We start from the raw sequence: 20,767 nt of genomic DNA on the forward strand, positions 1-20,767 counted from the left end.
AGGGTAAGGAGGAGGCTGAAGAGAAGGAAGGAGGGGAAGGGAGAAAGACAGGAAAAGAGTCATTACTGGAAGGTAAAGGGGTGAGGAGGATGTGGAAGAGCAGAAGAGGGGAGGAAATGGAGAGAGGAAGGGGGAGAGGAAGGGAGAGGAAGGAGGAGAAAAAACAGGGAGGGGGCACAGAGAGAAGACAAGAGATGAGGGGGGAGGAGAAGGAGAATTAGGGCAGATATTTAGGAAGGAAGAGGGAGAGGGGGAGGAAGGAAGGCAGGAGAGAAAGGGGGTAAAGTAGTGAAGAAGAAACAGGAGCAAAAACAAGGAAATGGAAAAAGAGAGAGAGAGCAGCAGTGAGGAGATAAGGTGAGAAGTGAGAGGAGGAAGAGGAGGAGGAAGTGGTGATGCCACAGAGAAAGAAAGAAGAGAGAAAGAGCTGGAGGAGTTTGTAACAGGCTGTTACATGTCAGCAGCAGGCACTGGTGACGGGAGCAGTGGCTTCTGTGAGAGTGTTACTGCGAAGGTTAGTGGGTTTATTCCCAGCATCAGGTGAGAGAGCTCCTGCTAAAGCTAACACTGAAACATCCCCCATTCTGCTCACACACACACTCATCCACCTGTGAACTCACACGCGCACAGGCTCGTGCACACAAACACATCCAGGTCGCAACTCTTTGAACTGTTCTGTTTTAAATAAATAAATAAAAACGAGCACACTGAGGCTATTCATCTGAGTCACTGTCAGTTTATGCACAAAGTAACGCACGCGCCTGAAGACACGTTCGCATACTGACGTACTCGCGCGCGCACACGCACGAACACTCGTTTCAATTGTGCTCCGCTCCTGCCCTTTTCTCCACCAAGCAAGTCTGGACAGCCTGCCTCAGTACAGAGATGCACTGAATCCCTCCGCCGACACAGTGGCAAGTAGTCCCTAATTTATGGGATTTTGATAGATAGCGGATTAAGACTCTCTAACACCTATTGTTTTACAAAATGAAATACCGACACGTTTCTCTTCCATTTAAAGGTCATTAACGATGTAATGATCAAGACGTGAATTATCAGGCAGGCATATTTAAAAGGCAAAATATTTTTAGGACAAAGATTTTAAGTATCGCGCACTGACGTGAGCACGCTTAAAAGTCAATTCACACACATGGCACATAAGGTAAAATCCAAAACCAAGACTGAGATAAAGTTAATAGTTAAGGGACTACTTCTTGTCAATCCAAACGGCTCCTAAGCTTGGGAGAGGCGAACGCATCCAAGCGGATGTCCACCTCACTTTTCTCCGGGTGTTGTCCGTCTCCCGGCGCACATACACACTCACAGCTTCCATCTATCCGTGCAGTTCTCATCATTGTAGTGTGACTGTGCTCATCAATTAGGCGAGAGTTCAGGCTTTTTAGACACACTAATTGCCTTTGAGCGCTTCGGAGGGGACTGCAAGCTGCAGACAGAGGCTCGGAGAAGTTTTGGCTGCGGGGAAGCGGAGAGAAGCGAAACACAGGTACAGTGTGACTATTATCTCCACTTCTAACTACTGGCGTTACTAATGTAACGCGAGGGTACTAGCCGCAAGCTAACTAGCTAACGTTAGCATCCCAGCGACCAACTAGGCTAGACTTAAATTGCACTTTGGTGATGAGGACAGATGTCATATATATATTTTCTAGTTTCCAGCCTTTTGGAATGACTTGGACCTTGGAAATTGCTACTATTTTTAGTTTAAGGACCCTAAACATACCGGCAAGTTGGGCAATTATGACATAAAGAGCGAGTTTTTTTTTCACTCCAGGGCAGCAGCAGACAGTAGCGTTGGTAGTAACAGCAGCGTACGCGTGGGGAAAACAAAAGGACTTCAAAGTGAGACACAGCGTACAGATGACTGTACAACGAAGCTGTTAAAAATATTGATTTTTTTTAAAGCTAGTAAACGGGACTCAAATTTGAGAATCACCCGGTGCGAGTCCGTCGTCTCTTTTTATTTTTATTTTTAGTGGTGGGATCTCAGGGTTTAACATATTATAAAACAGTCCGCCTATTACAATGTTAACTTTAACATGTAATGTCCCCCCCGCTTTAAGGTCATCCTGTGCTGACTCTTGCGAGCCATGAGCACCTGACTAGTCACTGTAGGAGTACTATTGTTTTTCCTTTTACCACTGTGAGTCAAAAAGTGTTCATCATCAGACTACCCACTTAAAAATTGCGGTGAAGAACCTAAATAGATTTTAGACATATTACCCAAAACGAAACGATCGAATTGCTCGTGGTATTGTTCACTACAGTGCAAAGCATATCTGATGACCCAATATTGTGTTTAAGTGAGGAAAAGTTTAGAAATCTGGCCATATGAGGGAAAAGGATGTAGAAGAGGAAAGCCTGCATGTGATCGCGTAGTTGAGTATTATGTATTACTACGAGTATCCAGTCCTTGTCGAGGTTATCAGTTAATATGTTGTAGTTATAGCTCTCGTTCTTGAAACGGTTGATAAATCTGCCAGTGATTGAGGCTACCGCGATAGAGGCTACCACAACACTCCCCCCACCCCCTTCCACCACGAAACTCGCTGAAAGTGAAGCGGGGCGGTCTCACGCAGCCAGTTCTCTTGTAAATAAGTAAACTTGAGTATATCGACAAAGACGAAGGGATGTGTTGAAGGTGGCGATGTTTCCAGTGAAGCCGGACGGGGGGCAGCCGCTGTAGTTTCCGAGGCCACCGGGAACAGCGATAGACAAAGACCACCAGAGAGCTTCAGACACTTGTATTGTCTGCTCGGAGTTTGGTGTGTATGGTTTTTAATCTCGAGGATCGTGAGGGTTGCGACTCGTTTCCCCGCAGAGGCTTGACTGGCTCAGTATGTTGTGCGGTGGTGGTGATGTGTATGCGGGGGTACGGTAACTACATCGGTCACCCAACTTCGAGTCCATGCTTTGTTCTGGCCGCGGTTCAAGTTGACAAGTGAAGTTGCGGGTGAGATGGTGAATGAAAGCACGCGCCTTTTAACGTGCGTTTGCACTGGGACTCGTGCCCGGTGTCGCCAGTCATTGTTTTAGGGGCTCTTATCGTTTGCGCTTGAGGAGGAAGAGGGAGTTTAGATAGGCTACTTTCTGCAATATTTCATTGGCCCAGAGATGTAGAGACATCGAGAAGACGACAAATATCATGTAATAGTATAGTAATGGCTGTGGATCACACTTCGTCTCTTAGAGGAGGGTCTTATTTATTTATTTGTTTGTAGATGTTTCTTCTCATCAGCGATTATATTCTTTGTTTACTGATGTTGACGTAGATCCCCACTGAACGGGTTTTACCTTTGCTTTGCCTTTGCTGTTGGAGGGGCTCATGTAATGGATTTCTCTTTATGTGTGATTACTTGCAATGTAGCAACCAGCGCCTTTCTGCACCAGCAGATGGGTGGTGTACTGGTATCAGCCAACAGCAGCCTTGTTGACTGATAGGAAAGTAAAATTTGCATCTCGGTGGATAATATTTACCTGTTGTGTCAAATCAGTTTTTTAAATGTCTATTTGCATCCTTGTAGCAAAAATAAGATGCATAAAAGTTACAAAAAATAAACAAATATGTAAAATATTGGTACCAGCTATTATCAGCCTAACAAATAAGGGATTGGTATTGATATCAGTATTTTGTGCCAGTATTGAACTAAAATTTGGTTCACCCTTTTTCTGTTTTTTTTTTTTTTCTGAATAGACACAAAGGTAGGACCACATCTAGTTAATTACTCACTCATCTAATCATTATATGTTGGATTAAAGAAAGCTACTTTCAGCTTCTTCTTTGTCACAAGGTGTTGACACAGCAGGTAGCTCTGGATGTTTGAGTTGGCAGAGTTTTACAGCGGACTTTCTAAAAGGATTTGTTTTGTAAATGGCTCTAAAAATGTGACTTGTTAAACTTTTAGCTGAGAAATACTTGATTATGTTAACTGCAATCAAACTGATTTGATCAATTGCTTATTATTATTTATCTTTAATATTATTATTTATTTGAGCGTCATAAAGAAATTGTCAGATTTTGGTCCAGAGCTCAGTGCCGTGTCCTTGATGGCTCTTACAGAGCGACTGCGGTGAGATAACAGATGTTCATTTGGGAAAAAATGGGATGTTGACATGTCACTTGAACTGTAAACAGTGGGTAAAATAGGCCTCTGTTCTGTTTGTTTGTGGGTATTGCTCCACCCAGACAAGAAGACATCTTTAATCAGCTGGAGCGACAAAGGAAGACTCCGGTTAATCAGTCTGGCTCTTTTGTTGAAGATGAAGTTGTTCCTGTTGATTTAGTCGGGATTTGCTCTTGATAAGTCAGAACCTGAGCAGAAAACTTGCATTTAGAGATTCAATCGTAAGTAGTTGAGGTCTTGAATGAGTTGTTTTATAGAAAGCTGCTTTTTGGAAAATAAACTCAGCTCCAGGTAGATAATGGGATTCCCTCCAAGGTGGCAACATAAGGGCCCATTTTACTTTACAAGCGTGAGTTGGTTTTTATAGGGTTGCAAGTAGAGCTGGGCGATATGAGATTTTTTCATATCACGATATGTTTTTTTCATTTCAGGCGATAACGATATCTATCACGATATAAGCCAAATAACTTGTAAGAATTTGTAAGATTTAAATGTGCTGTTGCTCACAAGTAAAATGTGAAATAATCAGCAGCTTGTTTTTATTTAAATATTTATTTCCCATAATAAGTTCAACAGGGTAGATGTACTTAAGGAACATGAGACTTTTTCAGATAAATAAAGGCAAATATTGCAAACTACACAAAAGGCAGCCGCTAAAGCGTTTAAGTTTCAAAATAGAACAAACGAAACAGACTAAATTGTCAATTCCACTTAGAAACAAAATATTAATTCTAAAAATAAATCTTAGTTTGTTTTACAGAAGAACAGACAAAACTGACTAACTTTTGTCAATATCAAATAAACTGAGAACTAAAAGGAAATTCTCAATCTCTCCTTGTTGTATAGCTTAGCTTTTCAAACAGTTTTAACAGTTACTTTAGTCTGACAAAAGCCGAATGACGAATTAGCGCTTCCAGTCAGAGACTGAGGCTACGTCCACACGTACACGGGTATTTTTGAAAACGGAGATTTTCCGTTTTCATTTTAAAAAATAATCTCGTCCACACATAAAGGCAGAAATGAAGGAAAACGCTGCTATGAACATGCCAAAGCAGCAGGTGGCGCTAGATTCCTAACCGTGCAGAAATGTTGGCCAATCAGAAGTCTAGAAGCCTCGGTGGGAAAAAGTAAACAAAGCTGGGGCATAGAAGCAGAACCGAGTCGTATGTGTGGAGGGACAGTAACTGTGTGTATATGTAAGCATTTAAACACTGCAGAGAGTAGAATTAACAGTATTGTAGAAATTCATTTCACCGAAACAATAACGTGGCACACAGTGTGACGCATGCACCAGTTTATTGTATTTCCAGACTTGTTTTCGGCACAATTTACAGTACACGCTACTCTGTTTTTTGTCAGACTTGAAATAGCCGAAATACCTTCACACTACGGAGCTTCTTTGGCTCTTCCGTTCGACAATCTCTCCGGCGTTGGAACCATCATCTGTTTTCTCTTCGGTCACACTCGGTTGATTTTTCTAGTCGGCACACTCATTTCCTCCATTACCCGCTGGCTGCTTCCCAAACAAACACACGTGCGGCTTGGCACTTGTGCTGTACGTAACAAGTCACGACGTGACGCTGCGGCTGTGATTGGTTCAGCTCTGCGCTACTTAATTTGGATTGGCTGACCTTTTTTTTTTTTTTTTTTAAGAGGACAAGAGCGGCGAGGTCTATCGCGATAGCTTAATTTCTCTATCGAGTAAAAGTTATATCGCGATACATATCGTTATCGTTCTATCGCCCAGCTCTAGTTGCAAGTGGAAACAAATAGCAGCCAGTGCACTAATGAAACAAGGCATAACTCATAGTTTAATAGGAGATTGAATCGCTTGGGGCAGAAATGTTGATGAATGGTGGATTTTTAACTAGTGACATGTTATGTGTGTGTCTGTGTGTGTGCAGTCATGCCCTCAGTGATGGAGCGCTCGGGGGCTGGGGTCCTGTCCAGGAGCAGAGCCAAAACCGTAACCAACGGGAATAGCCAGCCACACTCTGAGGAGGAGAGCAGCGATGAAGAGCATGCTCACGGTACACACGTACACACTTTTCGTTATAGTGTTTGATTTATCAGATATCACGGTAAACGTTCTAACATGGAGCATTAACCTACATCTGATACTTGCAGGCATTTTCTTGCCAGCTGTTCCTGTTGCATGCATTGCATTGCTGCAGTGCTCTCTGTCATCCCCTCTCTTCATCCTTGTCCTCTGCCCACATACGTCTCTCCTTCCTTCATTCTCTCCTTCACCCACTGACTTCCTGTTGATCTTTGAGGAGCCCATTTTAAGATAAGAAATGGCAGTTTTACACAACTAGTTTTCCTCTCTGTTACCTTTCTTCCCTCCTCTGTTCCTTCTATCAAGCATCCTTCTTCTTTATCATGCTCCTTCTGGCTCCATTCATTTCACCCATCTGCTCATGTTTCTATCATCCCCTTCTCCTCCCTTCCTGTCCTCTGTCCCAGAGGAACCTGTAATCTGTCTCTTCCTCCTTCAGGTTTGCTTCCCTGCATTTCTCACAGTCTCTTCACTCCTCGCTTTCCACATTCTCCAGCTTCCTAGTTTCCTGCTAGCTTTACCGCAGCGATAATTACCTGATGTCTGCCACCCATCGATGCTCTACCCGCTCGTCTTCGTCGGGTGGTGAACAATATCAAAATGTTAAATGGCATTTCTGGATTATCTTATTTATTGTTTTTACTTATTTATTAATGGAAGTTGTACATGGAAGTTTTTCTTTATTTAAATGTTTTCTTCATATACCAGTGTTTCCCCCCCACTTGTTTTTTACTGTATTTTTTACAAATGTAGTACAGTTTTGTTCTAATGGTTAATTAGAAAATATGTAGCTGACCTTATGTACGAATAGATTAATACATAATAAAATAAACAATAGATGCATTTAAAAACAAATTGGTTTGTTTTGAACATTAAGACTATATTTAAAAGTTAGATTTAGCCTGTGTGTCTAAAAAAATGAAACAAATACAAAAATGCCTGAATGAATTCTTTCTACTGCCCTGAAGACTCTTCTATGCCAAAAAGACACCTGGTTGTATGGAAGTTTATGCGAAAAGAGAAGTTCAGATTCCTCAGTAAACACGTTCTGAATGAATTTATGGTTACAGATGCTAGTTTGAAGTTTTAGTGACAACTGCGTGATGTTAGACAACTTGACCAGAAGGCATCTTTGTGAGATACCTGAAGCACTCTCCAATGACTGAGCTCCTCCTGTAAGGGAGAGCCCAGCCATCCTTTACATAAAGCTCATTTCCACCGTTTGCATCTGCGATCTCATTCTTTTGGTCAATACCCAGAGCTCGTAACCATAGGTGGGAGTAGGGACATAGATTGGCCAGTAAATCAAGAGGTTTGCATTTATGTTCAGTGGTGTGATCCACTTTGTTTAGTTTTGCAACTTGGAACCTTTTCTGGTGTGTTACACAAATGTTTTTGCCCTGCATTGCAGCTCTTGAAATATAAACTTATGTACGCTTGTCTCTGCAGACAGCATGATCAGAGTGGGAGGAGACTACCAGGCTCAGATCCCAGAGTTCAAACCAGGTGAGCTGGGAGGGAGAAAAGCACAACAAAAGGAGACGACAGAGGGCATTAAAATTGACGATAAAAAGAGAGAGGGAGGGAATAACCTCTGTGTCTCCTTCCAAGAGGAGACACAGAGGTTGAAGAGAAGTGTGGAGGAGACTGCGGATGAATGCAGATTAGTAGAGGAGTGAAGGTCAAAAAGAGTCATTTTACAATAGAACAAAAAACAGGAAAATGAAAAGAAGGCTGGAGGGGAAAACGAGGAGCTGTCATCTTTGTCCAGTAATGCAGACGTCAGAGTGACGCTTATTTGTCAGTGTTTTAGTGTTATTGAATGCAAAATCAGAAGGTTCAAAAACATTAAGTGTCCTCCATGAAAGAGCCCTGTTGCTTTGCTTGAGTAGATGAAAAATGTTTTGATGCTGAGGAAACAGTCGTCATAACCTTCACGGAGGAACGGCGGCATGCTTCAACAGCTTGTACCAAAGAAGGGGACAAGCAGGCAAACCAGCATAATCTGTTGTACGGAGTGCACAAATGTTGACTTCCCAAAGAGTTCAGCTGATGAAGAGGGAGCTTTAGCCAGATGGAAACATGCAAAGATGGGTAGATGGATAAGAAAAGAGAGATGCTGGGGATTGAGAGAGCTTAAGTGGTGGATAGGAGGGACATGGAGTTGACATGAACGAGTAAAAGAGGGATTGACAAATATGTATAACCTCAAAGTGTGGATTTAAGTGTTCGCTTTGTGTTGTTTGTTTCCATTTTCAGACAGCCCAGCCCGCTACAGTGAGAAGGACCAGAGGAGCATGTTGGTCTGGTGTCCCAACAGCCAGCTCTCTGATGCTATGTGTAAGCTCCACACACCTGCCTTACCTTGTATTCATGTGTGCGAGCTAAAAAACTTGACCTTCAGTTTAATGGATATATGCTGACTGGAGGGTGGCAATTAAAACTCTCGACTGTCTCTTCCTGTGCACTTATGGTCTTTCTCTCTCTTACCCTTTTCCTCTTCATCTCTCTGTTTTCTGTTATTATGCAACCCCCCTCCCCCCTATTCATTTTTTTAGTCTTCTCTTCATTCTCCTTCACCATCTTTAGATTATTATGTATTATTTTAACAGTTTTTCTATCTTCTTCCAGTGGACGAGTACATCCTCATGGCTAAGGAGAAACACGGATACAACATGGAGCAGGTAAGGGCATCAGAAACAAAAGCTCAGATGTTTATATTTCTTTCTGTCTTCTGACCTAAACTTTTCCTGGTTTCCTGACTTTTGGCTCCATCAGGCTCTGGGCATGTTATTGTGGCACAAACACGACGTGGAGCGCTCACTGGCCGACCTGGCAAACTTCACCCCCTTCCCGGATGAGTGGACAGTTGAAGATAAAGTGCTGTTCGAGCAGGCCTTCAGCTTCCACGGCAAGAGCTTCCACCGCATCCAGCAGATGGTGCGTGACTGAGAGAGACACACATGCACTTACCACCCTAAATATTTAAAACGAGTGATGAAAAGTAAATTTTCTTTTTTTCGTGTTTGTAGCTTCCAGACAAGCTGATCTCCAGCCTGGTAAAGTACTACTACAGCTGGAAGAAGACCAGAACCAGGACATCAGTCATGGACCGACAGGCCAGGAGGCTGATCAACAAGAGAGAGAAAGATGACAGGTTTGAGATGCCTTCACCAATCGTGGAGAAACAACTGCTCACCTGAGATCTGACATTTGGAGAACTTTTTTGTTAAATGACACTCAGTGAGCGCGGCATCCTGGGAAACTAGGCTCATGAATATAAATAAGACAGGCTGATATTATTTCTTGTCTTTTCAGCTGACATTTTAGAGCATTTCAGACGTGTGTTTGATGAAATTTCAACAATAAAACAGCACAAAGTTTAAACACTGGTGTGCTTTGTGTAATTTATGTTTTTTGTCTTGCAGTAATGATGAGATTGAAGAAGGAGAGCAGGCCAGTGACAGTGATTTTGAAATTGATGCCAAGAAAGAGGTGAGAAAGTGTGTGTGCGCACATTCAGAGAAACAACTTCTGTGAGGTTAGGACCGAGCTGCCTTGACACTTGAATGATATTTGTGATTCGATGTGCACACAGGCGGCAAAACAGAACGCGAGCAGCACCAGCTCTGACAAAGCCACGCCCAGCCGCTCCGGTCCAGTGAAGAAGGAGAACATCGGAGCTCAGTACAGACACCACCCGCTCAGAGCCCGCCGCAGGCCACCCAAAGGCATGCACCTGGAGCAGGCGGACATCATGTCTCTGTCGGCCTCTCACGATGCTGGAGTTCTAACCATTCGCCAGCTGGACACACAGCTGGTTTCACTCAAGAGACAGGTGCCAGGGTTTTCAGTGTGGATTTAATGATGTCTTTGGTCATCAGATTATAAATGCAAAGAGTAAATGCACATGAATGTTCTCAAAGCAGGTTTTAGCTGCAAGAACTACCAGCTAAAAAATAACCCTACCTCACTGCCCCTCCTCTGTCTCAGGTCCAGTCTATCAAACAGAACAACAGCAGTTTTAAGCAGAGCCTAGCTGAAGGTGTTGATGGCTCCAGACCTACAGACGTAAGTCTTGAAACTCCCCTCTCTATGCCCTTTCCCTCCTTTCCATATCCCTTATTTACTGCCTCATTTCTTGCCTGTATTCAATTTTCTCCTCCCCTGATCTCGCTCCAGTTTGTTCCTTTCCTCATCTATTCACGCGGCCCTTCCTCAACTCCCTCCAGACAGTATTTCACCCCTCGTGGGACTGACTCTAGTCTTAACCTGCTCATTGCTCTCTTACTGCCATCTTCCTCCCTCTCTCCCCCCCTTGTTTCCTACCACCTACCTCACTCTCATTCTAATCTCTAGTTCTTTCTCTCCTAGCCTGCCCCTAAGATGAACTCTCGTTGGACCACAGAGGAGCAGCTCCTTGCAGTGCAGGGTGAGTGAAGGCTGTAGCTTCCTCCCCCTCCAAGAGGCACCTCTTGTCATCAGCTCTCCTCTACCTGCCTCCCATTCACAGCCAGATGTCTTATTAGACATTCATATTGATATTCTGCACACACAGGAGCTGCCTGTACTCATGTGTTGGTACGGTACAAGCTCCTCGATTATTTCTCCAGGAGCTACTTTTGGATATTTTGCAATGGGCTGATGCTGGTGGGAGTTTTTGTCTTCAGGGATGGTAACGTTTAGAAAGCTTAATTTTGCCCCTAAAAGAGATTTTATTTTTATTTTGACATGAAAAGTGACGAAGTCCTATTGTGAAGCCTCTGGGTGTATTTGCCCTCATTATATTAGTTCTTTCAAAGACAGACATGAGTATGGGGTGATCTGACTGTGAGTGAAGCACTTACAAAAACTTATCATTAGCTCGTTCCCAAAGTGAGGGCCGAGGCCCCCTGGTGGATCGCAGTAATAACAGAAATTCAATTTGAAATTAGTGGTAATAGGAGGTAGTTGGGTTGTGATGTTACTCATTACTCTACCCTTGTGTTGAAGTCTTTGTCCCAGTGACAGGAGGGTCACACATTGACCTCATCACTTTGCATATAATATAATAATATTAGCCATGTATAGCCAACCGCCTGCACTGTTTGATTTTGGATCAAATTTCCTAGGAAATGCATCACTTCTGTTTTGTATTTTGATTAGCATGAAGGTTTAGGATTGGGTGGGCCTAGTGGGAATTTGTTTTTTAACTGGGCTGCACCACTCTTGACTTTGGGAATGGTTGTCCTAATTAATCTATAGCTTTGTCCTTGATGGAGACCATAACTTACAAAATTTATGTCATTTTATTTGGTATGAAACAAGCATTTGAGCTCAAACTCATTAAGAAAGTGCTCACTGAGGTCAAAGCGCAAGGGAACCAGGGACTGTTTCCCAGTATACCTCTAAGATCTAAAATGCCCTTTTTGCCCATAGATGAGTCCTCCTGCTGGTCATTAGACAGAATGCAAATTTAAGGCACTTCTAATCTACTCAGTTCTGACGTTTAACTCCATCACCAGTATACAGTCTATAGGGGGAGAGCCCTGTTTGTTTCAGTTTTTCATGACACGATGGAGCTACAGGGTGCAGTTGGACTGGAAAGTGCCGTAAACTTCAGGTCTGTTCATCGTGTGCATTATTTCAGCTTTAAAAGCGAGCACGAGGAGAGAAAATCAGAAGTTGTTAGGAGCGTATCAGCCACAAAAGTGGAAGGTAAAATTAGCAGCTGCAGCCCGTGTGCCTTTGAGCAAAACCTGTACCTCCATGTGGTACAGCTGCTCCAACAGAAAAAACAAAACAAAAACCCTGAAAGTGTGCAGTGAAGCAGGTCAGGGCGGGAAAAGAGCAGGTGCACTGAGCCAGCTGAGCTCAGATGGAGGTTAACTGTAAACATGCTCACCATACGTGACTCTTCCTGTCCCTCCTCTCACATCCTCTGCCACACACCCCTCACTGAGCGAGAGGAAGCTGGCTGACTCTGTTGCTTTTGATTGCTATATGCTGCTTGGTACAGGCAGGACATTAACCCGACTTCTCTTTTCCAGCTATCCGGCGTTATGGTAAAGACTTCACCGCCATCGCTGAAGTGATCGGGACTAAGACTCCGGCTCAGGTGAGCTTCCTCTTTCTCACATGTTGAAAGTGTGTGAAGACCACCTCTCGTCTTATTCGGACCTCACCCAGCAGTGCACTTGAGCGAGCTGCCTATCAGCTTTTCATCTCTTTTCCATTTTCCCTTTCATCCTCCGCCTAACGGTTTCCTCTATAGGATCTCTGTAATCTCCATTATCCCTGCTTTCATTTGTCTTCTCCCCTCTAACGTCCACCTCTGTGTCCTTGAGATCGGCATCACTTTGTCCTCATTCTCTTCCTCGCCAACTCTCCATCTCTCCCCGGCTTGCTCAGGTGAGCTCGTTCTTCGTGAGCTACCGGCGCCGCTTCAACCTAGACGAAGTGCTAAGGGAGTGGGCGGCGGAGCAAGTGGCCACCAGCCGAGACCAGAGAGACCCCAGGAGGAGTGGTGAGGAGATGGCAACGGCTACAGATGGCGGCGTAGAGGAGGAGGAGGTGAGGACAGTTAATACCCAAGAGGTGCCTGTAAGAGTTTCAGATTTTGTTGTCACGTGAAATCTGTTTAAGAGAAGTTTTACATGAAACTGAAGCAGGTTGTAAGAATATTATTTGTATTTAATATAAAGCTGTCAGCATGTGAGTGCTGCACATGAATCTGTACACCTCTGTTCTATCTTAATTGCACCTTCTGCTTTTTAATAAAGGATTAAACACACGACAAAGGCTGTAAACAGATTTGTATCTCTGTAAATAATTATTAGTTTGATGGAACTACTTTCAGCGGTGGATTAACACGTGTGCTGCAGGAGAGCACATGACTGAGTGTAGGACATGCAACAGCATGTTAAAGCAACATGTAGCTTCAGTAATATTTGGAAGTAGTAGGACTGGGAGCTTTGCCATCTCCACCAACCCTGTCCTGTGTCTCACTGACAGATTTAAAACGACAGACCTCGTAATGCAACTTTGAGTGATTCACAGTTCAAACTCATCCCTATGTATCTCACACTGGGTGTCGGTGTAGCCCCTCTGTCCGACCCACCAGCAGGTGGGCGGGGCCTCTGTGCTCACAGACACACTATTTGCTCACTCGGTGACAGCACACAGAGCCAAACGCAGCATCCGATTGCAAAACGTAAAGTTTTTATCTGCCCACCGCTTTTGTTCCTCTCTACATCCTGTTTGCACCTCCTCCTGACGCTCCTCCATCTGTCTCTTTCCTCCCCCTTCAGGTCAAAATGGAGGACCCCCCCTCAGACGCCACAGGCAGCTCCTCTCCCCCCTCCTCCGCTCACGCCCCGTCCTCTTTCTCCCAGCCTCCCCCGCTGCTGCGTCCAGCTCCTCCTTCAGCACCCCCGAGCCTCCTCCGTCAGCCACCTCCTCTTCAGACGCGCCCGCTTCAGAACAGAGCTCCCCACAACCACCCCCCACCTCCGCTCATCCGGCCCGCAGTGACCGCCACCACCACCTCCTCCGGGAGTCTCAGGGGTTCTCCTCCCACCTCGTCCTCTTCCTCCGCTGCAGTTCAGATGCCTCCATCACTGGTCGGGCTTAAAGTGGAGCAGCCCAACTCACACTGATAGACACACGCAGCAGTAGGAGTAGACGCAGACACGCGCGCACACACATAAAAAACACACAAACACAAAGCTTCTCTTCCTTCACCCTGGGACCATCACACGACCACATCAAATGACACGCTCAGGTCCCCAGTGTGACATCAATCGTCATTAGTGACGTGAAGCTCCTTTACTGTACTGACAAACACCTACCTCCAACACAGTCCTCCAACACACACACACACACACAGAGCTAGGAACTCCAAACACTACCTGCACACAACACACAGAAGAGACACTGGATCATGAAGCCGTTAAAGAAAGCCACAACCACAAGAGTGCAAATCCACCTGCACGTCTCCATGGCAACTCTTGAACATCTGGAGGACTGTGGATGAACACTATGTATATCTATATGCTGTAGTTGCATCGGTCTAGTCATCCACACAACCATCAGGAGAAAGAAAAGGAATAAATGAGGGAAAGAGGAAGAGTGGCCCACAGCTGAGCCAGACGTGCTGCTCCTGAGAGGGCGTCTGCGTCACACGCAGCATTTTGTTTTCTTCTTTCAGATTTAGACCCTCAAAGGGGAGCGGAGGTACTTCTGCAAAAGCTTTGTGATCAAAGCTGATTCTTTTATTTTGGTTTTGAATTGTTGATTCTTTTCGTTCTGCGTTGGGCGAAATCTTCCCTCATAGCCATGTATTGCTAGTATTAACTGGAGTGGTGTTTTGGTTTTTTTTTTTTTGGTTCAACTAGAATTTTAAAAGGTGTGCCTGAGGTAGGCAGTTAGTTACTGTAAGTAGATTAGATGGTGTACTTTGATTACTGAGCGTAAAGGAGAAAAAGAGCCCGTTAACATGCTCTGTCTCACCTTTCTGGAGCTGTTCATTTGCTCAGTGTTCAAATCTTGTTACTTTGGAGGAATATTTGAAGTGATCAATCCCCAACATCTGCAGTGCAGCTCTAAACATCAGTCTGTGATGTTTCAATAATGGTGTTAATATTCTCTAAATAAGTGATGTTTGATCTTTGACAGCCGCGCCTGCCAAAGTGTATTGTTGCTTTAAACGCAGAGTTAGGCACGGAGCGTCAGAGAGGAGTCTGACATTTCACATGGTTGCATTGTTTCTTACACAGGAAGAGTTTGACATTTTTGGAAACACTCGTTTGTGCTCTCGCAGGGTCTCAGTCTCCGAGCGGCAGCCTCGATTACCACTTCAGAGTGGTATCTCTCTGCACTCGTCAAAATGCCAAACAAGTCATTTAAACCCAAAATAGTGCAAGTTGCGACTTTCGGTTAGTGTGTCTGAGTAATTTATAGAAGTGACTTTACAAAGAGGTGATGACTGTGTTCCCCCCCCCCCCCCAAGTCCAGATAAGGCAGCCTCGAGTCCTGTGCTGTCCTGGCGCAGAGGTCAAAGGAGATCTGGAAGACATCTTTGCTGCAGCGTCAGCCACTTGATTCATTTATCCAATAAACTGAGTGCTTCTGAGTTGTGCAACAGTGCAGTTTTCTGTTCATGGCTAGTGCTTCCAAAAGTGATGGTATGGCACAACCTGATGAACAAATGCAGATGATTGAAGCATCTGTCTGGATGACCTTTGTTGTTTATTTCTGTTGCTAGTCTTAGACTACTCTTATCCAGCTGTCTGCATCGCTGCCTTTTTATGCAGATCTGAGGTCAGTGGTTAAGCTTCCTTAAACTGTGGTGTTGCCCCAAGCGTAGCCTCAAATCACCTACTTTTGTTAGCAGAGGCCTTCAGCGTTCAGTTGAACGCGGCACTGAGGAGGAACGGAAACTGCATCGCTACGTTTGGCTTTAATAGAAGTTTTGCCTTTTTCACCTGTTTTGTTTGTTCCTCCAAAAAACCCTGCTTGTGTGTACTGTATGTACCAAGGTGTTTACATTGTGGAAACTGAACTGTTTGAGGCGTTTTTTCTTTTGAATAAACAAATGACCAAATTCTTCATGATGTCGGTTTTTGAAGACATTTCTCCAGCTAAGCTATATTTTCTGTCATAGATAGTCATTTTATTCATATTGAACTATTTGTTAACGCAAATCAGTGCATTTAGGCATGTTCAAGAAGTCCTGCTGAAGTTCAAACAGAATGGTGAAGGCAGGTGATTTAAGTAACTTTGAATGTGGCATGCTTTTGGTTCCAGACGGGACTGTCTGAGTGTTACAAAAAAAATACTGCTCTACTAGGATTTACGATAGGGGCTTAGAATGATCCACAAGACATGCAGGTAACAGTAACTCAAAACCACTTGTTATGACCAAGGTGTGCAGAAGAGAATCTCTGAATGTACACATCAAACCAGATGGGATACAGCAGCAGAAGACCACGCTTGAGTGCCACTCCTGTCAACTAAAAGCAGGAAACTGAGGACAACTCTGAGCTCACCAAAAACTGGACAGTGAAACACTGGAAAATGCTTCCTCGTCTGAGTTTTGAATTCTGCTTCAACGTTTAGATGTTTAGGTCTGAATTTAGCATGAACAACATGAACGCATGGATCCCTCCCACCCTCCTGGTGGTGTCATGGTGCACGGGACGTTCCCTTGGCACATTTTTGGGCCCCTTAGGATCAAGAGGCTACCTGAGTGTGGTTGTTGACTATGCAAATCCTTTTTACCAGTTTTCCCACCCCCTTTTTGGATGTGGTGCAATTGGAGAATCCCATCAAGACAAAAGTGCAGAAAGTCTGCCATCTAATCACTGGAATATGGAGTGTGCCACGAAGAATTGAGGCAGCTCTGAAAGCAAAAGGACATCCAAACTGGTGTATGTAATAAAGTGGCCAAAGTGCTGCAGGGGAGTTTCATGACTTCGTAATGCCAAATCATCAAAACCCTGTTTAGTTCTAACAGGTTGGATCACCTGCATTCATCACATGCAGGGCTGCAGACACCAGCCTGCTGAGCTTGACCTCTGTGACTTTCTGCAGAACGAGAAAGAAAACAAAGCATATTCTGATAAATATGCAAACTTGAACTTCAAAGCTTTCATAAAAATCATAATGAAAACCAAGATTCAGTCACGTTGGGAAGAGCCGAAAGAGAAAGAAGAAAAAAAAAAAAAAAGGTCTCACTCCTGTACAACATCCACTTGCCCAAGTTTGAACACAAACATCTGCTCAGGTGATGTGACATAGATTCACAGCGGCTACTACACTAAACCTCAACTGCTGCTCATATAATGGATTTTCAGAGTCCGGCTATCATTATATCATTGTTTTTATTACTATCATTGTAATTTTTCATCATTTTGTCTTTGCACAAAAAAAAAAGAAAAGAAACAAAAAAACAAAACAAATAATACATTTTTCAGGAGTTGATCACCCCCTCCCAACCCCCCAAAAAACCCACCACTACAGTTACAGTTCGCTCAAAACACATTTAAATCAATGTAAATTACAGCAATGTAAAACGAAATAATGTCAAATAAAATCAACCCTGAAAGAGATAATATAACAGCAACAGCCAGAATAATTAGAATCCAATACCCAGCACCTTAATACAATGATCAACGTTTTAAAAGGAAAATCCGACGTATTAAAAACTGAAAGAACTAAAACAATAAAATTAAAATAAAAAAATAAAACGACAGTGTGTCATTGTGAGAGAAAGAAGGAAAAGTGTTCAGTTAGGTACAACCAGCTGACGGGCACCAGCCTTACTCCGACCCCTGCGTCTGTCCGTGCGTGTGTGTGTGTGTCTCTCTGTGTGTGGTTTCTTTTTCTGCACTGACAAAACCGGAGCATCAAACGCAACGAGAAAACGAGTTAAAGGAAGTGACTTCTTCTGCTTGTGGTTTCGAGAGTGAACGTGTGCTCTGAGAAGTCTTTCCTGCTTTTTTTTTTTCCCCTTCCTTTTTCCTCTCTCTGCTCCAAACTACTCTGGACCAACGAGTCCTTTATATATATAAAAAAAGAAAACGAATTAAAATAAAATAAAAGGCCAAAAACGAACGAGCAGTAGTCGTCAACACCACCACCATCAACATCATTAAATACATCGACATGTCCTGCACCGGAGAGGAGGAGGGGGGCTGGGTTTGTCCGTGTGTTGAAGGTGCGCTTATACTTTGGGAGGGGGGGGGAGACAAAAAAAAAACTTTAAAAAAAGGCAGCGATGATGTGATCTGACAGTGAGCCTTCACTGCGCCCCAAATCTGTACAAACTCGACGACACAAAAATATATTATCAAATCAAAAGTAGAAGAAAATAATTCACCATTCTTCGTCAATGTCGTCCTTAATCGTTTTTGTTGCTTTTTAGTTTTTCCAGTGATCTCTTACAACAGTCTCGCACACATACCAACAACCACGACTTGTGTGTCTGCTCTTTGGGAACACTGGGCTGGGGCGGGGGGGCGTATAAATGCGTCGGTACTGGGTTGACATTCTGGATATGAAGGCGTGATGCCAACCAAGAGGTACCAAAGAAAACCACAGGAAACCAGAAATCATCTGAGCGTTTATGTGCTGACAAATGGCAATGAAAACAAACGCCCAGATTTGATTCTTCAAAAGAAAGGCAACTTTAAAATGAAAAGAAAAATTCCATCATCATCAGTCCTCCCCTCTAATAAGATGCTGATCTTTTTCCAGTGCACAACTCTTTAAAAGCCGATAAAGAAATTCAGTTTAAAAAAAACAAAACAGAACTAAAAGTACGGACTTACAAAGCTGCAGCCCGCAGGATCAACTGACCTCCTCGGACGTGACTGTGTGAAAGATTTAAAAAAAAAAAAAAAAAAAAACATAATGGGGGGAGAAAGGGAGTGAAAAGGTGAGAAGATGGATGTGCTTGTGCTGACTTCAGTCTGAAGGCGGAGGAAGAGACAGCGAAGAGTGTGTGAGGGCAGGAGGGAGGTGGATGGATTAGATTTTTCTGTGTGTGTGTGTGTGTGTGTGTGGGGGGGGGTGTCCTTTAATCTTTAACAGCAGAGTTTGTCCATCCAAAATCCGTGTGTGTGTGTTTGTGTGTTCTGGCTCAGGCTCTAGTCCACTCAGGTTTGGAGGAGAATCAGAGCAAAACTTCTTTTTGAGTTTTCCAGCAAAATATCCCCCCCCCCCACAGCATCCCTCTGTTTGCTTTGATCTCCCATCCACCCGCCTGACCCCACCCCACCCCACCCTGTCCCGTTCTGGCATCAGAACCGTGCAGAGAAAACGGAATAAATAGCAGGAAGAAATGATAGGAGTGGTCAAAGTGTGCCTCCTAAAAAACAGAGAAGAAGAAGATCGGACATGCAGAAGAGTGGAACGTCTAAGTAGAACGTGACAGAAACCCCTCACCCTACAGGGGGGTGGAGAAGAAGAAGACCGGCCTGTAAGTTCTTCACAACTCAGAGGAATTCGGCTCCGGTTCTCTAATCCGAGCGCCTCGGGGAACTTATGGAACAAACTTCTAAGGAAAAAAAAAAAGTTTTCTAGTCTCAGAACTGGCAGCCCGACGTCAGACCTGACGTAACAATCGTGTTGTTTTTAAAGTGATCCCACCCCTTAGCTTACGTCCTAACCCAACCTACAGCATCATCACTCCTCTCGCCCTCATCCTTCACCCTTGCATCTCTTCTTCGCTGCTCCTCTGCGCTCACAGTTTGAGCTCGTTGGCGATCTTTGAGGCAATGTTCTTGAAGGCGATGGACGTGCCCGAGATCCGCTTGAAGCGCACACCGTTCAGGGAGAGTCGCGGCAGCTTGCACACCTCCATTTCCCACTGGACGAAGTCATCGTGCGCCGGTTTCCCGGACATGCACAGCAGCATGTAGCGCTCGCGCAGCTCGTACTCGCAGCTGTTGGAGTCGAGCACCTTGCGGATCTCGCGCATCATCTCCGTGGGCTCCATGGACGACGTGGTCTTCATGGACCAGGTGAAGCGCAGCGAGCGCGGCTTGACAGGGTCCTTCTGGCTGGAGATGGCGGGAGGGGTGCCAGTGCCACCTGGAAGAGTGGAGAAGAAGAACAGTGAGAGGAGAAAGCAATAATGTCTAATTTAAAAACCTCACTAACCCTGGAGAACCCATGGGGTCAAATTTGACCCCATGGGTTCTCCAGGGTTAAGACGATTGTCTACAAAGAAATGCTGACCTCAACAGCACCAGAGGTGGATTTAGTGTGCCTGAATGAGGAAACTTTAAAATCCTGGAGATGATCAATTTTCAGGAAATGTAGCAACTTATCGAGTCTGCCATATCTGATCTCAACAGCGCTCTCTAGTGGCCAAAAGTAGAGTTTCTCTTATAGCCCGTTTCCACGAGTACCTACTCAGCTTGTCTGGACTCTGTTTTTAGGGTTTTCCATTAAGTGGTAGCACCTGGTACCAGGTACTTTAGTTCCTGCTCGATCAGGGTTCCAAGCAAGCCGAGTTGATCTGAAAATGTGATGTAAACAGAGAGCATGCCGCCGATTGGCCACTCAATGGCATCAATCTGAGTCATGAGCTTGTCTCCTCCAGAAATATCAAACCTGCCATTTTTTAACCTTTGCAAAAAGGGAAGCGGCAGCAGAAAAAACACCACCCTGGTATACTATCGCCTAGATGTCCTCCATTGCTGTGTTGTGTATCTGTCACATATAAAATGACCAAAACTGAGTTGAGAAGAGTCAAATTGTCATGAACCCACCAGTGTTTCCAGATCCTGGAGACGAGTTGTTCTCATCGTTGTTAGAAGAGGAGGACAAACCACCGGACGTCTTCTCGGACTTGTCTACAGTACTGGTCAGCACAGGCCTGTGTGGAGCGATGGGAGGGTGGAGGAGGAGGAGATAGTGTGAGAGAGGAGGAAAGATAAAAGGGAAAAGAGAGGCCAGAGGGACAGATGGGGGAGGGGCAAGAGGGGTGGAGAAAAGGAAGGAAGGGGAGAAGGCAGGAAAAGGAGGGAGGATGGGCATAAGCAAAGAGAGAAAATGAGGATAAAAGTGTGAGAAATCA

At 44.4% G+C, this 20,767-nt stretch overlaps 2 protein-coding genes across 8 annotated transcripts in view; one reads left to right on the forward strand and one right to left on the reverse strand.

Annotated features, from left to right (window-relative positions):
- The first annotated feature begins 1,268 nt into the window (after window positions 1-1,268).
- rcor2 (REST corepressor 2) lies at window positions 1,269-15,789 on the forward strand. Its single transcript, XM_085451540.1, has 14 exons — window positions 1,269-1,504; window positions 6,047-6,172; window positions 7,651-7,707; window positions 8,461-8,541; window positions 8,833-8,885; window positions 8,980-9,141; window positions 9,234-9,358; window positions 9,630-9,696; window positions 9,800-10,039; window positions 10,195-10,272; window positions 10,576-10,633; window positions 12,231-12,298; window positions 12,592-12,753; window positions 13,491-15,789. Exons 2-14 carry the CDS (start codon window positions 6,049-6,051, stop codon window positions 13,836-13,838), a joined length of 1,623 nt encoding a protein of 540 aa, XP_085307666.1. The 5' UTR covers window positions 1,269-1,504; window positions 6,047-6,048; the 3' UTR covers window positions 13,839-15,789.
- Window positions 15,790-18,967: 3,178 nt separating this feature from the next.
- Window positions 18,968-20,767, reverse strand: part of mark2b (MAP/microtubule affinity-regulating kinase 2b) — a 48,141-nt gene continuing 46,341 nt past the window's right edge. For all 7 annotated transcript variants that reach the window (XM_085451542.1, XM_085451544.1, XM_085451547.1 and 4 more), the window contains 2 exons: window positions 20,460-20,566; window positions 18,968-19,776 (listed from right to left, as the gene is read on the reverse strand). In XM_085451542.1, coding sequence (XP_085307668.1) covers window positions 19,427-19,776; window positions 20,460-20,566 — 457 coding nt within the window. In that variant the 3' untranslated portion in view covers window positions 18,968-19,426. The remainder of the gene's footprint in view (window positions 19,777-20,459; window positions 20,567-20,767) is intronic.

The sequence above is a fragment of the Copadichromis virginalis genome, linkage group LG3, assembly GCF_057382275.1.
Source record: "Copadichromis virginalis isolate Kocher_CV1m ecotype Utaka linkage group LG3, C_Virginalis_male_GT1.1, whole genome shotgun sequence".
NCBI lineage: Eukaryota > Metazoa > Chordata > Actinopteri > Cichliformes > Cichlidae > Copadichromis > Copadichromis virginalis.